Raw genomic sequence first — 15,719 nt, forward strand, 5'->3', positions numbered from 1 at the left:
CAAAAGGCCAGATGCATGGATAGATGCAGTTATAAAAAACAAACTTCAGAGATGCAAAATAAAAGCCTTTTATTATTTTTTCGTGTTTTTCATTGGAGTATAAAACAGTTACAATAACCAATGTACAAAAAAAAAAGAAATATGTGAACCAACAGGAAAATGCTTGCTTGCATATTCATGACTTTCATTTATATCCATGAATGACTAAAAGAAATGGTAAATATCACATTCTTATAATTGGAATGTGATATCTTAATCTTGTAATTAAAAATGCTATGAGAATTGGACATAACTTTTTAATCAAGACAGAAAAGTAATATGCATTGTCTCAACAATGTTCCCTTTTTATAGCAATCAAATAATCTGTATTTCATTTCTTGTATAGTGGTTAAGTGTGTGCGTTGCTTTGCCGGATGTGTCCTTTGTAACTGCAGCTGGTTGCATAGTGTGTGAAACATTTCTTTTGGTTCCAGCATTTAGCTGGCATGACAGATTATCAATTAACTGGCAATCGACTTTATCTAATTTTCTGCTTTGTTTTGTTTCTTGTCCATATTAAGACTTGGTTAACGCTTATGTAAACAACAAATAAATTATTTTTATTTAAACAACAAAATCATTGCAAAACATGAAAGTGAATATTTATAAATGAATATCCTCTCCATCCTGGAAAGCACTATTTCCCTGAATGCCCCATATGTAAAAAGCTCATTCACTCGCATGTGCTTTCATCACATAAGCTCAGCTCTGATGCTATTAACGACAGTGAGAATGAGAGAATACATTTCATGACAGTGTTTCTGATTTGGGAAAAGGTATCGTGGAACTCATCAGCAAACAAATGACCTTTCAACGCGGTGACCATACATACGCATACATATACAACCCCAGACTGAGGTCAGGCTAACTTACTGTAGTGATCAGGTGTGTAAGGACTCTGAAAATAGTCTTTCAAGCCCCCACAGTGCTTGACTTTATCATGCTTACATCTTAAAGACTTGTACATACCGTAAGATTTCTGAATCTGAATTCTAAATAGAAATGCATGACAGAGAGACTTCAACCCATCACATTTCTGATCAACCAGAAAAGAAAAAACAGAAACAGAGCAAGCTATTTACAAGAAGTCTTCAACTTCAGACCTCGCTCAGCTACGAAGGGGTGTCAATGACAGTAGTTAATATTAATCCAAAAATCTGACAGAATACAGCAACTAACTTACAGTACAGTACAGTAGAATTTTTCATCTGTACACAAGCAATAATTTACAATTATTTATGGTTTACAAGTTAGTCATTCCTAGTAAAAATGTCTATAGTACAGGAGACAGCAACTGTCCTTTAAAGATCCTTTGCCAAACATGTAAAATTGATGCCTTTGTACAGTTAGATGTTCACGAGGGGCTTGCTTGTACAGAGTCTGTTATTTTACAGTTGTTTTGTTTCATTGTACAGATGCCTGAATTCCTTTTTTGCCATTCAGAGGTTTAAATGGCTTGTCCTGATGTGTATAAGCACCTTTAGATGAGAGCAAAAATAGAGCTATACGTACCTCAGTTGGTGTTTGGTTTGGGCTTGGTGTGTGATGATGAGGTTTGCAGTTGGTGAATGCTCTTGTCTTATTGTTTTATGTTGAAAAGTAAACTCAAGGAATGTGTGATTTGTAAATGTAGGTACTGAGATTAAACTGGGCATTAAGCCCCAAAAATGTTTTTTTTTTTTTTTTTATGTGCCTGCACTTTTTTGTGTAAGTCATATGCTACTCAGTAATGCAAGTAATTATAATACTACACATATGCCCTTGTTGACAGATATCAATATTCCATGTTACAGAACGCATCTGCATTTATCTAATAAAGTGCATAAAGGATAATGAAAAATAATAGGGATGATTATCCTCATGCTGAACTTCTGGGGGTTGAGGGAATGAAGTTTTTCAGTGTAATATTTATATTGCACTAATTGCAAAACTAAGTAATTCATAATAATAAAAAATAATAAAAAAAGTTATATACTTTTGGGTATTACATTGCAATTTTTTCTAGAACAGCTGTAGATTGTGTACTGTAGAATTAAAACAAATTAAAATATATAAAGGTTTGTAACCAGAATAGCTCCATATCTGAATTTTAGTTAAAGCCCCAGTGGTAAGATTTAAAGTGCTAAATGATTCCAGAACAGACAGCAAACTGAGCAAAATGAGCTGACGGCTGCAGTCTCTGTAGCACAGTTGTGTGTTAACCAAAACGATGGTGGATGAAACTGTGGGTTTTAACCTGGGTAAGGGCATTCTCTGAACCAGAGTGTTACAGAAATGTCCTATAATCAATACTGCCCTTGAGAAAGGCACTTAACCCCAGGTTGCTCTGGAGGGACTGTCCCTGTGTCATAAGTATACTGTAAGCTGCTTTGGACAAAAGCATCTGATGAATGACAAATGACCAGGGGAGTATCGATACCCCTATTAACCCAATGCTGTCCTAAAATGTTTAATTTTAAAGCCCTGTAACACACAGCACCATTAATAAGCAGGGTTGCAGATCAATTCCGTGTATATATTCAGAACCATTTAATGCTAGATCTTAAAAGAAACTAATCTTCCATGGGATTCAGAGGCATGACATCCTAGTCTGTTCATTAACTAGATTTGCACACTAATACACAACCCAAAAGAGCTGTAACACTAATTTAAGATACTGAATTTATATTGCTATAAAACATAATTACTCGACTCATGTCATTTGTAGTTCATACATCCATCACGACCTCCTATCATTCATTCTAGTGATCATAATCGTATAAATTACAGTTTATATTGCACTTTTTAAGAATTCAATTTGTCACCCTTTTATACTTATTCTGAGAATTGACTCCTGGAATCAATTCCATTAATTCCAAACACTTGGAATCAGAATCAACAATTCTAGGATCGAACAACCCAGGTGAAAACTTACAAACTGAGGCTTTAAGCTCATTTTAATTAAAAGAAAATTACTAGCTAGACAGTGCTAGAATAGGAATGCATCTGAGGCAGGGGGGTTCTGGGGGTGAGGAGGTGAGCAAAAAAGGAAATTCTATTATAATATCCCTTCTCCAAAACAGTCATCTCACACATTTGTAATTTTTGTTCAATAACACCTTATCCCTGAAAAAAACAGGGCCAATTCTATCTGTATAAGAACCCAATCCCAGTTGTGAGGCCAGGCTCCATAGCACCTTTCTGGTAAGCCTTTGTATCGCCCATTACTCCACTCACATGTTGTACGCTACATATATGGGGTCCAGCTGATCTGCCAGGAAGGAGTCTCTCAAGTGCATTCGCTGCTTTTCTCCTCTGGAGTTAATGGGAATGACCCCTGGGTCAACAATAACCACTACACCTACAATCAGATGGTGCTCCTCTAATACAACATTGGTTACCAGCGGAACCAGGTCTAAAGCGTCCTGCTCGGATCCGCAGAGTTCAGCCACCACCACCAGCAGATTTGTCCAAGTGAATACAGCACTGCGGAGGGGAAAAACAAATAAGTAAATGGACAGCATGATTGCACAATGAAAATTAAGCAAAGAGTGTGACGCTGGGACTTTACCTTTCACCAATGCTGCGATGGGCACGTGATACGCTGGTCTCTATATCAATTGGATGATAACGCAAACCTCTCAATTCTAAAGTCTCATCCAGAGAGCCCACCACAAACAGGGCGTCATGACGATCTAACAAGCAAGAACATTTTTACAAGAATGCATGTTTTTTTTTTATTAGTGACCTATAAACAGTTCAGAATCTAGGAATATATTCATTTATTGTGCTTTTTTTTTTAATTCTAAAACTTTTTTGGGTGTGCATTAAAAAAAAACAGATATTCAATGTGGTCTCAGACTTTAGAATCCCACATACAATATATTGCTCTAATCAATGTGTCATAAGCACTTTGCCATTAATTCCTCCCTTCTTTTCTCTCTCTCTCACCTCCACTGGAGTCTGTGAGTTCAGTTCTCTTGACAAAGCCCAGGTATCCAGTTCTAGCCCAGAGTGTTTGAGGATCTCCAAAACTCAGCTTAGTGTTGAAGTGGTCAGCCTGCAGATTTTCCTCTCCGTATATAGTGTAGTATCCTGTTGCATTGTGGGGACTGTTTACCCAAATCTAGGAAAGAAAGAAGTGTATTACTGGATAAGAAATTTTCTCCATTTTCACGGACAAAGAAAAAATCCAGGTAAATATCACTTATCTTGCATTATTTCCAGTCAAACTGTAGATTTCTCAAATTATTAGCCAAATTATTATTTTTATTTTCATTACTATTTGAAAATCAGCCTTAGCAGGACAAAGGAATCACTGTATTCCAAAAATTACTCTCCTATGATTGTTAGTATCCAAATAAAATAATATTAGAATGATTAGAAGTGTGGTAGTTCATAGGGTAGTTCATTTACTAAAAAAAAAAGCACAAAGCTAAAGAAACATATGTAAACCTCTCCCAGGTGAGAGTCCCCTAGTGGTCCTCTAGTTTCTGGATTGACTATGATCACCCGCACACCAGGAAGAATCTAAAAGAGGGAGAAAAAGTATTAACGCTATTTTCAATTTAATTTATTCTTGATCCAACAGTGGAAATGTGCTTACTGTTCCAGACTCCACAAGAGGAAGTGACTGCGGCGCTCCTCGCTCTACTAACCTCACCCTGCAACACAGAAATACCATCATCAGTGTTGTACAAGGAGAAAGAGTGTTTACTACAGGACATAATCACTAAGAGCCGGGGGGACCAGCAGCTCTGGAGCTTTTTTCATATAAGACAAAACTCTGTCTCATAATTGATCGAATTCTGCACTATTTAAAACTTTTGTGATTTCTGCTATTTCAATGGCACCAAACACAATTCCATTTGGCCAGAAAGTGACATTTTACACATTTTAACACACTTCAACTTTTAAACACTATTTATTTTGTGTGTGTTTGTCCTTATCTTACCGGTCATGCCGGAGGGACTTCATGTCCACATAAACAGTTGAGGGGTCTGGTCCTGTGGTACCCTATGAAAAATACAAACCCACCAAACATACAGATCAGCTGCACATCACATAATTAACATCACATATCCACAACCTCCCACCAATGCATTTATTGGTAACAGAGATGATGGATCAGTAAGAAGAGTATATATCGTTGCCTACAGCAGGTGCAAAGGAAAATCAGTTTGTAGAGATAATTCACCTGTAGGCAGATGGCCAGGTTAACTCTCGACCCAAAAGCAGTGCTGACAGCCCGCATGGAGAGTCCAAGATCTTTGAACAGCTTGGAGAAGGAATGTGTGAGAGCCAAGCGTGGACGCTCCTCAGCAACCACCACACAGCTCCTCACACATGACAGGTTCACACCACGTGCCTGAAGTCAAATGAACACGAAGAACATTAAAAGAACATGTGAAGATCAAAATAAAGATTGTATGGATCTTTTGAACCCATGATTGTATGGATCTTTTCAATCCATGGATCTATGAAAGAAAGCCATACTGGTTTGGAATGACAAGATGGTGAGCAATTGATGGTAGAATTGTTATTTTTGGGTGAACTATGCCTTTAATGGTGTGTATATATGCATATGAGCATACCTTCAGCATGTCTGTCTGTCCACCTAGGCCCTTGGTGCAGAGCTCCATGACCGAATAGGAGCAGAAGGTGTCTCTGATGCGGTACTGACTGAGTGTACCCAACCACAGGGTCAGCGAGCTCTCCAGCTCCATAGGAGGGATCAAGATGGACTGATGACCTGAATATACACTGTAAAAGACAGGCACATTTCAGGTTTATAATGCCTTCAAAACATACTCATATTCATTCTGAAGAGAACAAACCATTGCATGAGATGACACAAAGCTGTGAGTCATTTTTATGTTAGTATGAATCATTTGTATGTGGCTGTTTGTGTGTATCCATCTGTTACCTCGCAAGGCACCAGAGCACAAAACCAAGTCCACAGTAGGGGTCGAGGCAGATGGTGATCTGGCGAGATGAGTACAGTTCACACTGCAGCTTTATAGAGCGACAGAGAGCGCTCACCGCGGCATGAGAGATCTGATAGACAGCCAATCAGAGAGGGGAGTCTCAAATGTACAGTACAACTAAGAGGGAGATATTTGATAAAGTGGGGTCCAAAACATTGAAAATCAAGAAATAGTATATAAACTGAAACGTTTAGCAATTTTAAATGAGAAAATTGCAAAACAGAAACATTTTCACTGGTGGTTTTAAGTTTTAGGACAGCACTGTGTATTAACAACATCCCATCCAGGTGAAACATCTCTGATTGGTCAATTATTCAATGACCCTGCTAAAGATAATTATGAAACACATCCATTGAAATGATGTAAAAGATCTCTCACCTTCACTCCTGTCAGCATGCCTGTGGTTGAGACACTAAAATCCAGATAGGCGATCATCTCAGCATTGGGCGGTTTGTAGATTGTGGGAGGTCGTTTGCGAGGCAAGTCATCTGGGGAAAATTATGAACATGTTAATTATGGATATATTTCTAAGCTTTCTTGCTATGCGTGTTACTGGACGGGAAGTTTATGTTAGTTAACGTTGTTATTTTATGTAACATGGAGACTTGTAAGTGCTTAAATTGACTGTATTATGGTGATGAGTCTATTATTAGTGAAGCTGTTATACAAAACTAAAAGTTGTTTCACTGAAAGAGCAAATCCTGATCTATTGTAAATGCTAAATTACCATATAATATCATATTGCATCATATCATATCATATAGGGATGCACGATATTATCGGACTGATATCGAAATCGGCCGATAATGACTTTGAATGTAAATATCGGCATCGGCCTGACATGCAAAATTATGCCGATATGTCTTGCCGATAAGGGGAAGGGGTTAACTCTCGTGTGCTCAGGGTGTGCTAGCGATTAGATCACGTCAGCAATGTGGCTCATTCTTGAAGCAAAGTTTTGTCTGAATGATGAATAGATTGACTGTTTTGGATCGCTGCATTTAATGTGTGAAGGCCTGTACAGAATGACGCGTTCGGTGTGGGATAGAGTAAACAGGGGCAGCAGTGACAGCCTCCCCCAGGTCCTAATGCCCGTTCGGTAAGTAGTTTTAATAGTAGAGGCGCAGTTAGCCTACTTCTAATTAAATTAAAAGTAAAATAGCCTACACAAATAACATTTAGACTGTGTTTCTGATTAAATAAAGCAGTAATTGATGTAATAAAATAAGTATGTTTTGATTTAATGGTCAGAAGCTATAACTTGCATGAAAAAAAAAAAAAAAAATCACAAACATGACGCTTGTAAATTAAATAATTTTATATATACTGATTTATTCATTAATGTGTAACGTTTTATTTTTTAAACAAATCATGAGCTCTAAAAGATTTTCAGAATTTTTACAACTCTTTTGTTTTAGACCATCTACAAATGTTAAATCTTAAAATAAAATATTAGGGTTAACACTGCATCTTTCTGGGGGAAAAAATGCAGCGATTGATATAGTTGATTTATATTTATTTTCAAAGCTTCAATGTACTGTTAAAAAACCTTTATTATTTTTTATTTAATTCTAATAAATAAGTTCTTGTTAAAAACTAACCAAAATTAATAATATTTTGCTTATAATTTCTGCACAGGAGAGACTTGGTGTTGTTTCCAAACAAAAGGAAATATATCGGTATCGGCATCGATATCGGCCAAAATGAGTTGAAAAATATCGGCATATCGAATATCGGCAGAATTCCAATATCGTGCATCCCTAATATCATATCATGGGCCAGTTTTACTAAACAGAGCAAATTAGCGCGAGAGCGCAATTCCAAAACAGCGCCAAAGGGAGAGGACATTTCTGCGGGTGATTTACTAACAATGCGCAAATTAAAGGACACAGACCAAAATCTAATTTACATGCTGACCACTGCACTATACCTAGCGCAGCGCGAATTAGCATAGTCGCAAATAAAGAATAAAGAAATAAGGAAGCCACAGTAAGCTGAAAAGAACCAGGGGTCAAAAAATGAAGGGTTTCAAGAAGTTTTGATAGACCTGGTATTGCATGACTCCTAGTTGATGGTTTGAAGTCATCTTTTATTTCCTGAAGCAAATTAAAATAACATGTTTTCTTCTGGCATTCAAAATAAGCCACGTTCACACAGCAGCAGAATACAGTTGTCAGTCCTGTATTTGAGTCCTTACTACAGTTACGTTCACACGCAGTTTGTTTTTTTACGGGTGTGACTACCGCATTCTGTAACCGAACTCACACCTGTAAATTTTCAGGACTCACAACCGCATTCTGTAACCGAACTCACACCTGTAAATTTTCAGGACTCACAACCGCATTCTGTAACCGAACTCACACCTGTAAATTTTCAGGACTCACAACCGCATTCTGTAACCGAACTCACACCTGTACATTTTCAGGACTCACAACCGCATTCTGTAACCGAACTCACACCTGTACATTTTCAGGACTCACAACCGCATTCTGTAACCGAACTCACACCTGTACATTTTCAGGACTCACAACCGCATTCTGTAACCGAACTCACACCTGTAAATTTTCAGGACTCACAACCGCATTCTGTAACCGAACTCACACCTGTAAATTTTCAGGACTCACAACCGCATTCTGTAACCGAACTCACACCTGTAAATTTTCAGGACTCACAACCGCATTCTGTAACCGAACTCACACCTGTAAATTTTCAGGACTCACAACCGCATTCTGTAACCGAACTCACACCTGTAAATTTTCAGGACTCACAACCGCATTCTCGGAACACAAGCGCTGTGTGAACGGAACAAGACTCGTCATACAGCGCGCGAGAGAGTCGCTCTGCTGCACAAACGCATGTCTACCGTGTGTTTCGTGTTTTCATGTGTTTTCGGTAACTTACAGTGACAGAGAAATGAGCTGTGTGTCATCTGAAATTTTTAGAATCCGTCAATTTTCCACCTGAGCCGCTCCCGTCAGTTTTGTGTTCTGTGCACATCTGCGCGATTCAAATGCTCCGCTCTCCACCCAAATTTAAAAGCTGCTGTCAGTTAAAGAAGATTTGACGAATGAACTCGCGGCTCGATTGGACTCTTGTCGTGTCAGAAAGATTTTCAGTTTTATGGACATCTTGATTTTACTTTGGTCACTGTCGCTATGGTTACTGGTGTGGAATACGGGCTTGACTCCTGTTGCACGTTCATACAAACAGTATTCTAAACACAACTGTAAGCTGCTGTGTGAACGGGACATTTCGAGACTCACACCTGTAAAGAAAATGCGGTTGTCAATCCCAAAAACTGACAGTGTGGACGTAAATGATATGTGTGGAAAAATCCTCTCCCTTCTACCACGCGCTCTCTGTTCTCTGCGGTGCCTCCTCCTAGCAACAATAATTGTAGCCATTTCAAGTGCTAAAATAGTTAAAATAGTTTGAGACATGCTTTTTTGGGCGTTAAATAATGGCACAAATTCTAGTAATATTTTAATGCCTAAAGACGGTTTGCGCTGGCGCAAGCTGTTAGTAAACTGACCCCATATCATATCATGACTCTAAACTATTATTATACAAGCAAAGTATAGTATATTCTGCACAGCAGCTGTATCGAAAACTGACTGGTGTGTGTTACCTGTGTCTATTATGATGGGCCATGTTTTTATGTTGACTGTAGCTGCTGCATCTTTAGATCTGAGAATCTTCGTTAAAACCTGAGTAGTGAGAATGCAAGCAGCCTTGCTGACCTGAGAAAACCAGGAGAGAGATGCAAGAAAAGTGAACAATGTTAGAGTTTGGTAGCTGAAGAGCCTTCACTACCAAGCAGTTAAAAGAAAACACAACCAAATCAAAGTGTTCAACAGAAGCAAACACATAGACTTACATCAATAATCATGCGGACAGTGGGCAGAGTGGCAGAGAGGTTCTGTGGGTGTGGAGGCCTCACGGTGACAGGAATACATCCAGCATACAAACAGCCATAAAATGCTGCAATCAGATCTATACCTGCACACACACATAATTCAAATGTAAGGCAACATTTTTTAATTGTGCAAAAAAAAAAATCCAAATTTTTTTTTTAAATGAGAATTTTCTGTATTTTCTCCTGGACTGTCCTTTAGAATTAAAGACTGTTTTACCTGTGTTTTTTAGTATTATTTACAGAGGTGGGTAGTAACGAGTTACATTTACTTCGTTACATTTACTTGGGTAAATTTTTGGGGTAACTAATTCTCGTTACTTTATCTTAATGCAATACAAGTTAAAAATCCTTCAATTTATTCCAAACGCGCCGTCTACTTTTCTCTGGGCAATGAGCGATGCCCATTCACGAATGATTCATTCTTTTGAGTCAATTCTGTTCAAAGGCCAGTTGGCAAACCAGTGAATCGGTTCATGAATCAGTTTAAATGATTCGTTCTGTTACCTGCCGCGCGCGCTGAGTCGTCTGAAGCGGTTCTCACTCAGAGTTGTAACAGAAAGTGTAACAACATCAAGAGCTTTGAGCGCTGCAGCGAGCGACCTGTTTCAGGAGGAATGCTTTTGCCTAGACACATTTAATATTGATATTTTCACAATATTTACGCTTGCAGAAATATAGGCCACATTTTTACATTTTGCAGAACAGATGGAGGAAGATCCGTCAATGTGCATGTGTTTCGTTATGTTCAGATGTTCGTTAGCGGTCATGTGAGGAGTTTTCACTCTTCTCCGTGTCAGAGGTATACATACATACATAAATAATACATAACTAATATACTTTGACATATAATCAGCTGTTTTCAGAGTCGTATGATCCTTCAGAAATCATTCTAATATATTGATTTATAACCAGTGTTGGAAACAGTTTTGCTGCTTAATAATTTTTAGAACCTGTGACATTTTGTTCAGGATTATTTGATGAATGGAAAGATAAAAAAAATTATATTTCTATTTAGCTTAAAGTTCTACCAATTTAGCACATAATTCAGTAGCTTATCAAGACAACATTTCTAATTTTATTGAAGTTTTCTAATAATCTAATATTTATATTTCAGCTTTATTTATTTATTTATATAAAATTTTAATAGTTCTAGTTACAAGTAAACTGTTTTTGCTGCTTTAGGGTTAAGTTTAGGGTCATGAACTGAGAAACCATCATTCCTGTGATCTTTTGACATATAAGAGGTCATTCTACTATAAAAACATCCTGTGAGTTTCAGAACTCAAAACTTTCTTGTTAGTCTAAAAGCAATAAATATTTAAGCCAGTCTGCCAAAACGACAGGTTCTGGAATGTGCCACTCTATGAGGTAACAGTGTGGCTAAGCACCGCCTCCGCAGAAGAAGATCAGTAGGTGTTTCTCAATGTCAAGGATACGTCCTTGGCAGGACTGGTCCTTCCAAGTCACTTCCTTCAGAGGCTAGGCGAGGCTCCTCTTAAGCATTCGGAGAACACGTAAATGGAACAGGCTAGCAAGTGCACGTTATTGCGTCATTACGTCAGTGAAACGGTCCGCTTTTACTCTGGACAACTTAACTAAGTTAGTCCGGTTCAGTTAGCTATCAATAACGTAATTTCTAGAATTTATAATATCAATACGGTAGTAATACTTTTTAATACAAAAATGTTTTTTAAGTAATTTGTAATTTGTAAATATACTTACATTTGAACGCATATTGCCCCGTTGGCGCTCCGACTCCGCTAACGTGCAACATTTTGAATTTTTGAGCAAGATAGCAAAGCTGCGCGCATAGGATTGTGGGTGATTTTAGCGCGCGAAGAGCGCGAAGGCTACACTTATGCATCCTTTCCTGTGTATGGGATATTTTTCGAACTAAGGACTCAGTCCTTGGTTGAAATTCCGAGGATCCTCGACATTGGAACAGTCCTTCGACGGATGTCGATGACGTAGCATCCTCGGAATTCTGGCTTCCGAGGATCCTTCCTTGACATTGAGAAACGCCTAATGTCTGCTTCTACATCACTGCCTGTTTAGCCCCGCCCACCGAGGTGTGCATGTGGTGTAAATAAAGAGGAGAATGCCGGTCTACGCATAAACCAAATGATGAAGATGACTCTTTATGAAACCAAATGAAAAAGACAACAAGACGCTGTGCAGTATCAAGTTGTGGAAAAACAGTCTTGGCATCGACTTCCTTCTGATCCCAGCGTTAGGAAAGAGTGGATGAACTTTATTTTTAATGAAGATGCTGACCACGACAGTAAGAACTCGGTCCTTTGTTCACTTCATTTTACCATGGATTCCTTTACAAACAAGGCACAATTCAACACAGGATTTTCAAATAATGTCAACTAAAAGACGATGCTGTGCCGACTATATTGAATCCGACAGAATTGTCGCAACACACAAGTGTGAGCAACTGTTTTCATTATGTGGTCACTATTGATTTTTCGCTTATTACAGATCGTATCTTATGTATTGAGTTGTTTATACATTTTTTACCTAAATCACAGCAGTGTCCATCTATGAGGAATGAATGTACGCTGTCAAACATACACAACTATTAGCCAATCAGCAGTGGGCGTTTACTTCCAAGTCTACAATCCACCACGCCTATTCAAACAGAGCATTCTGATGAGGGGGGGGGGGGGTGGGGGGGTGTTTAAAAACTGGACAGAAAATAACCTATTACTTCTAAATTATGTTTTTGATGTAAAAATCTTAAAAACATTATAAGTGGACCTCAGAGAACAGTACAAAATAAAAAACAAAGGCAGTTCATGACACCTTTAAGGCACCGATATGAAAACATCCTCTTCACATGTGAAATAAAATAGAGCACTTTTCTTCAATTAACCATGTCTTTTGTGGTTTACACCAATATAGTTTTTTAACTGCTATAAAAAGGACAAAGTATGTGTGATTTACCTGGTGGATACAAAAGCACCACATTTTCTCCGATGTTAATACCACTTCTCTCCATGAGAGCAGCTGCAATCTTCTCTGCTCTTTTATGAAGCTGAACACATGTAGCTGTACATACTGCCACTCCCTAGACAGAGAGAGAGAGCACAGCAAATCAGACATTCTAAGTTAGGATTTGATCAAGTGTAGTCCTTCCACTCTGTTTTTTATGTGTATGGGTTTTTTTTTTTACCTTTGCATTCAAAAGTACATAAAGTGTATGGTCAGGATCGGTTTGAGCTCTCCACTGTAAAGCCTCTGTAAGGAATTGATGCTAAGAGAGACAAGATAGACAGTTCATCATCAATAACATCAAACATATAACATCAATAAAACATTAAATAATCGTATCATGCCAAAAGTCGTGTCATGCATGTGACATAAAGATCACAATGCTTACCATCATTGTAGGCCACATGCACAGCTGCATCCATACGAAAGCATTAAAATACCACACAATGCATTTCAAATAAACTGCTTCAAATTATACTGTTTGCATTATTTACCTCCTGTTGTATGGGCACAATACACAATAAGTCTCAGTTTACCTTCCTGACCAGGTCTTGGTCCTCTATGAGTCCCAGATCTCTGCCTGCAGCCTGTGCAATTCTTTTCCCAGCAACCAAATTACCCACCATGATGGAGGCAGGGCCAACACCGACTATGAAAGACATATTAACAGGAAAGAACACTTTGAGAAAAACATAATATGCATCAGATTTTCACCTCTAGATTTTAGGGTTCCCTCACCTCTAAGATCTCTATTTAACCCCTGCATACACACCTGGTTGTTTTTGACGTGGTTTGGGCATGTTGGTGACGCAGGTGTGGGGGCACAGGAGGATGTTGCAGGGGTGCAGCGCTCCCTCCAGGAAGAGTTGCTTGGTGTCTGAGATGTGAATACCCCCTAGGGGAGTTTTGGGCAGGGTGTTGGCAGGAACCAGTGCAAGACAATACAATCCCACCTGATGAATACTGTCAATTGCCTACAGATGTGAAACAATACACAAAAACCACCAACAAACAAATAAATGCATCATATATAAAAAAATTAAACTAAACAATGAATTAACATTTATACAAGCAGTGATAGGACACTGTTGTGATTTTACATTCACCATGGTAAATTACTGCCTTAATTAAAATGTAACTATAGTCAATGGAAATGCATTAACCTGATTTGCATAACTAGATAAATCTAATTAAGAACAGTGTTATTTTAGTATTATTTATATACTGTCATAAAAATTACAAATATTTTGAATTATCTTTTTCTTTTTATATTTTCAGTGTACTGTAACCACTGATGTCCCATGGAGTGTTTTACTGATATCCTAACTACTTTTCTGCGCCTGGGAACCTTTCAGTTGTGTTGCTGTTTATGGAGGGTCAGATAGCTCTAGGATTTCATCAAAAATATCTTAATTTGCGTTCCGGAGATGAACGCAGGACTTACGGTTGTCAGTCCTGGCTTCCTGTTTATTTCCCCTCCTCTCGTGCCCATATTTGGTTTGTTCCTGTTCCTGTCCCCGTTTAGGTTTATCAGTTTATTTGTCTCCAGCCGTGTGTCATTAATTATCTAGTTTTCCCCAGCGTTTATAAGTCCTCTGCTTCCCTGCCTCTGTGTCTGGTCTTAATCGTCATTCTGAGTTTGTCCTTCCGTGTCTCCAGCGTTCCCAGTGTTTGGATAATAAAGTCAATGTTTGAAGAAGTTCCTTGCCTCCTCGTTTCCCTGGCTCCAATGTAGTGTGACAACGGGTTTGGAACGACATGAGGGTGTGTAATTAATGGCAGAATTTTCATTTTTGGGTGAACTATCCCTTTCAATAATTTTATGTGCTTTTGTTATTTTTATTAGTTTTTATTCCTTTAGATATTTCTATTTAGCTTTAATTCAATTTTTATTTCAGTTTTAGTTTTATTACTATACCAATTATTTTATTTCAGTTAGTTGCCAAGACAAATTTTTTTTCATGTAATGTTATTATTTTATTTCAATTAATGAAAATGATTTGTAATCGTTTTAGTTAACAATAACAACAAGGATTTTGATGACAAATACCTTTAAATAATACACAAGCATAAATATTCATTAAATAATTAGCAATATTTAATAATACTCATTACAAACCATTTTTCCACCAAAAGATAGCACATATTGGCAGTATAGTCACAGGTGTGTATACATATACTGCCTACATCCGATAAGATTTTTTTTTTTTGGCCATTTTGCCTATATTATAATAGGACAGTTTAGATCTAACAGGAAGTGAAGTGGGAGAGAGAGATGGGGCGGGATCGGAAAAGGTCCTCAAGCCGGGATTCTAACTCGGGACTTAGTATAAGTATAAAACATTAAATTTAAAATTAGTGCTATAAATTTGTCTGTACCTGCAGAACCCGACTCATCCACTGGAAGCTGTCTTCTTCACTGGCATCAGGCCTCTGCTCTGCTACGATCACTATCCTCTCATCATAGAACACAGTCACTGAGAACACTGCAATCCTACAAAACACACACAAACACTTCAGATTAATATTCTCTCATTAAAATAAATGTTAAGACTACATTGTTCTCTCCATATTCAAATGGGAACCCTCACCTTCCTCTGTACACAGTTTTGACTGGTTCCACCGCTAGTGCCGTCGCTACTAGATCATCAGCATTGTGACGACGACCACTAACCATTAGCAAGCCCTCATTCTTACCCACTACAAATATCAAACTACCCTATTGAAGGAAGAGAGGGGAAAAAAACTGCTTTTATTCACATTAAAAAAATGCACTGTCCCTGTCTTGTTTTCCATTTTCA

At 38.0% G+C, this 15,719-nt stretch overlaps 1 protein-coding gene across 1 annotated transcript in view; it reads right to left on the minus strand.

The window, feature by feature from the left end:
- Positions 1–60: 60 nt before the first annotated feature.
- LOC306879013 (disco-interacting protein 2 homolog B-A-like) overlaps positions 61–15,719 on the minus strand; it is a 39,978-nt gene continuing 24,319 nt past the window's right edge. Inside the window, exons 21-39 of the mRNA XM_079431675.1 lie at positions 15,510–15,637; positions 15,298–15,412; positions 13,691–13,892; positions 13,455–13,567; positions 13,307–13,330; positions 13,100–13,180; positions 12,871–12,994; positions 9,883–10,004; positions 9,634–9,745; positions 6,384–6,493; positions 5,945–6,075; positions 5,613–5,781; positions 5,216–5,386; positions 4,973–5,034; positions 4,625–4,682; positions 4,474–4,548; positions 3,970–4,144; positions 3,590–3,713; positions 61–3,504 (exon numbers count right to left, since the gene is read on the minus strand). Of these exons, the coding sequence (XP_079287801.1) occupies positions 3,252–3,504; positions 3,590–3,713; positions 3,970–4,144; positions 4,474–4,548; positions 4,625–4,682; positions 4,973–5,034; positions 5,216–5,386; positions 5,613–5,781; positions 5,945–6,075; positions 6,384–6,493; positions 9,634–9,745; positions 9,883–10,004; positions 12,871–12,994; positions 13,100–13,180; positions 13,307–13,330; positions 13,455–13,567; positions 13,691–13,892; positions 15,298–15,412; positions 15,510–15,637 (2,349 nt within the window). The 3' untranslated portion in view covers positions 61–3,251. The remainder of the gene's footprint in view (positions 3,505–3,589; positions 3,714–3,969; positions 4,145–4,473; positions 4,549–4,624; positions 4,683–4,972; positions 5,035–5,215; positions 5,387–5,612; positions 5,782–5,944; positions 6,076–6,383; positions 6,494–9,633; positions 9,746–9,882; positions 10,005–12,870; positions 12,995–13,099; positions 13,181–13,306; positions 13,331–13,454; positions 13,568–13,690; positions 13,893–15,297; positions 15,413–15,509; positions 15,638–15,719) is intronic.

This window comes from Barbus barbus, assembly GCF_936440315.1.
Source record: "Barbus barbus genome assembly, chromosome: 13".
NCBI lineage: Eukaryota > Metazoa > Chordata > Actinopteri > Cypriniformes > Cyprinidae > Barbus > Barbus barbus.